The sequence below is a fragment of the Acanthisitta chloris genome, unplaced genomic scaffold (genome assembly GCF_000695815.1).
Source record: "Acanthisitta chloris isolate BGI_N310 unplaced genomic scaffold, ASM69581v1 scaffold16351, whole genome shotgun sequence".
Lineage (NCBI taxonomy): Eukaryota > Metazoa > Chordata > Aves > Passeriformes > Acanthisittidae > Acanthisitta > Acanthisitta chloris.
The window spans coordinates 5,279-6,164 of record NW_008657785.1 but is presented as its reverse complement, the minus strand read 5'-3'; the positions used below and the strand labels follow the sequence as shown (position 1 = coordinate 6,164).

At 61.7% G+C, this 886-nt stretch overlaps 1 protein-coding gene across 1 annotated transcript in view; it reads left to right on the top strand.

The window, feature by feature from the left end:
* The window catches only part of LOC103811870 (lysyl oxidase homolog 3-like), a gene marked incomplete at both ends in the record, with an annotated part of 6,556 nt that overhangs the window by 402 nt on the left and 5,268 nt on the right, over positions 1 to 886 (top strand). The window contains 1 exon segment of the mRNA XM_009084869.1: positions 338 to 501. Coding sequence (XP_009083117.1) covers positions 338 to 501 — 164 coding nt within the window.

The window sequence follows — 886 nt, the reverse complement described above, 5'->3', positions numbered from 1 at the left end:
GTCAGGGACTTTGTGCCCCAGTTGGTGTGGGCAGAGGTGTAGCAGGTGTGCCACGGCACTATTCAGAGCCAGGACTTGGGGCTTTATGCATGTTACGTGGAGGCTTTACATCTATCAGAGCAGCCCCTCGGGGAGGTGGAGACTCCCCATCTGCAGAGCCCCCACCCAGGGCTTTCTGTTGGCATTTTGCTGGCCTCAGCTTTGTGCCGAGGGAGGGCTGCCCCAGCCCCTGATGTACACCTGTGTGGTGCCTGGCTATGCTCCATGGGCACCCTCCCTGCTCCTGGGGGAAGCTGCGTGGGCTTGGCCCCCCTGATCCCTAGGCTGTGCCTGGCAGGGCGGATCTGGCTGGACAATGTGAACTGTGCCGGAGGCGAGAAGAGCATCGGGGACTGCAAACACCGGGGCTGGGGGAACAGCGACTGCAGCCATGAGGAAGATGCGGGTGTTATCTGCAAGGATGAGCGCATCCCAGGCTTCAAGGACTCCAATGTCATCGAGGTGAGGAAGCTGCTGACCAGGTGCTGCTCAGGATCCCACAGAGCACCCTGTGTGGGTGCCTGGGTGTGGGGCAATCTGGGTACTCTCCCTCAGGGTGCAGGATCCCAAGGTGACAGGACAGCAGCACTGGCTTTTCTGGCTACATTCCCTGGAGATATACCAGAGGAGTCAGGGGGACAAGGGGCACTAGATGCACAGGATGGGGTTAGGTCCTTGGCTGCCCAGGGCCATGGGATGGAGCTGGCAGGGATGCAGGACCTGGCTGTCCCTGTGCCCCACCTGTGACTGGGGAACCCCTCTCCTGCGGGTGCCTGCATCCTCAGAGCATCCCTGGGAGTGGGTTGGCAGGAGCTGGGGTGCAGTGAGAGCTGGGGCTGACCTGAGC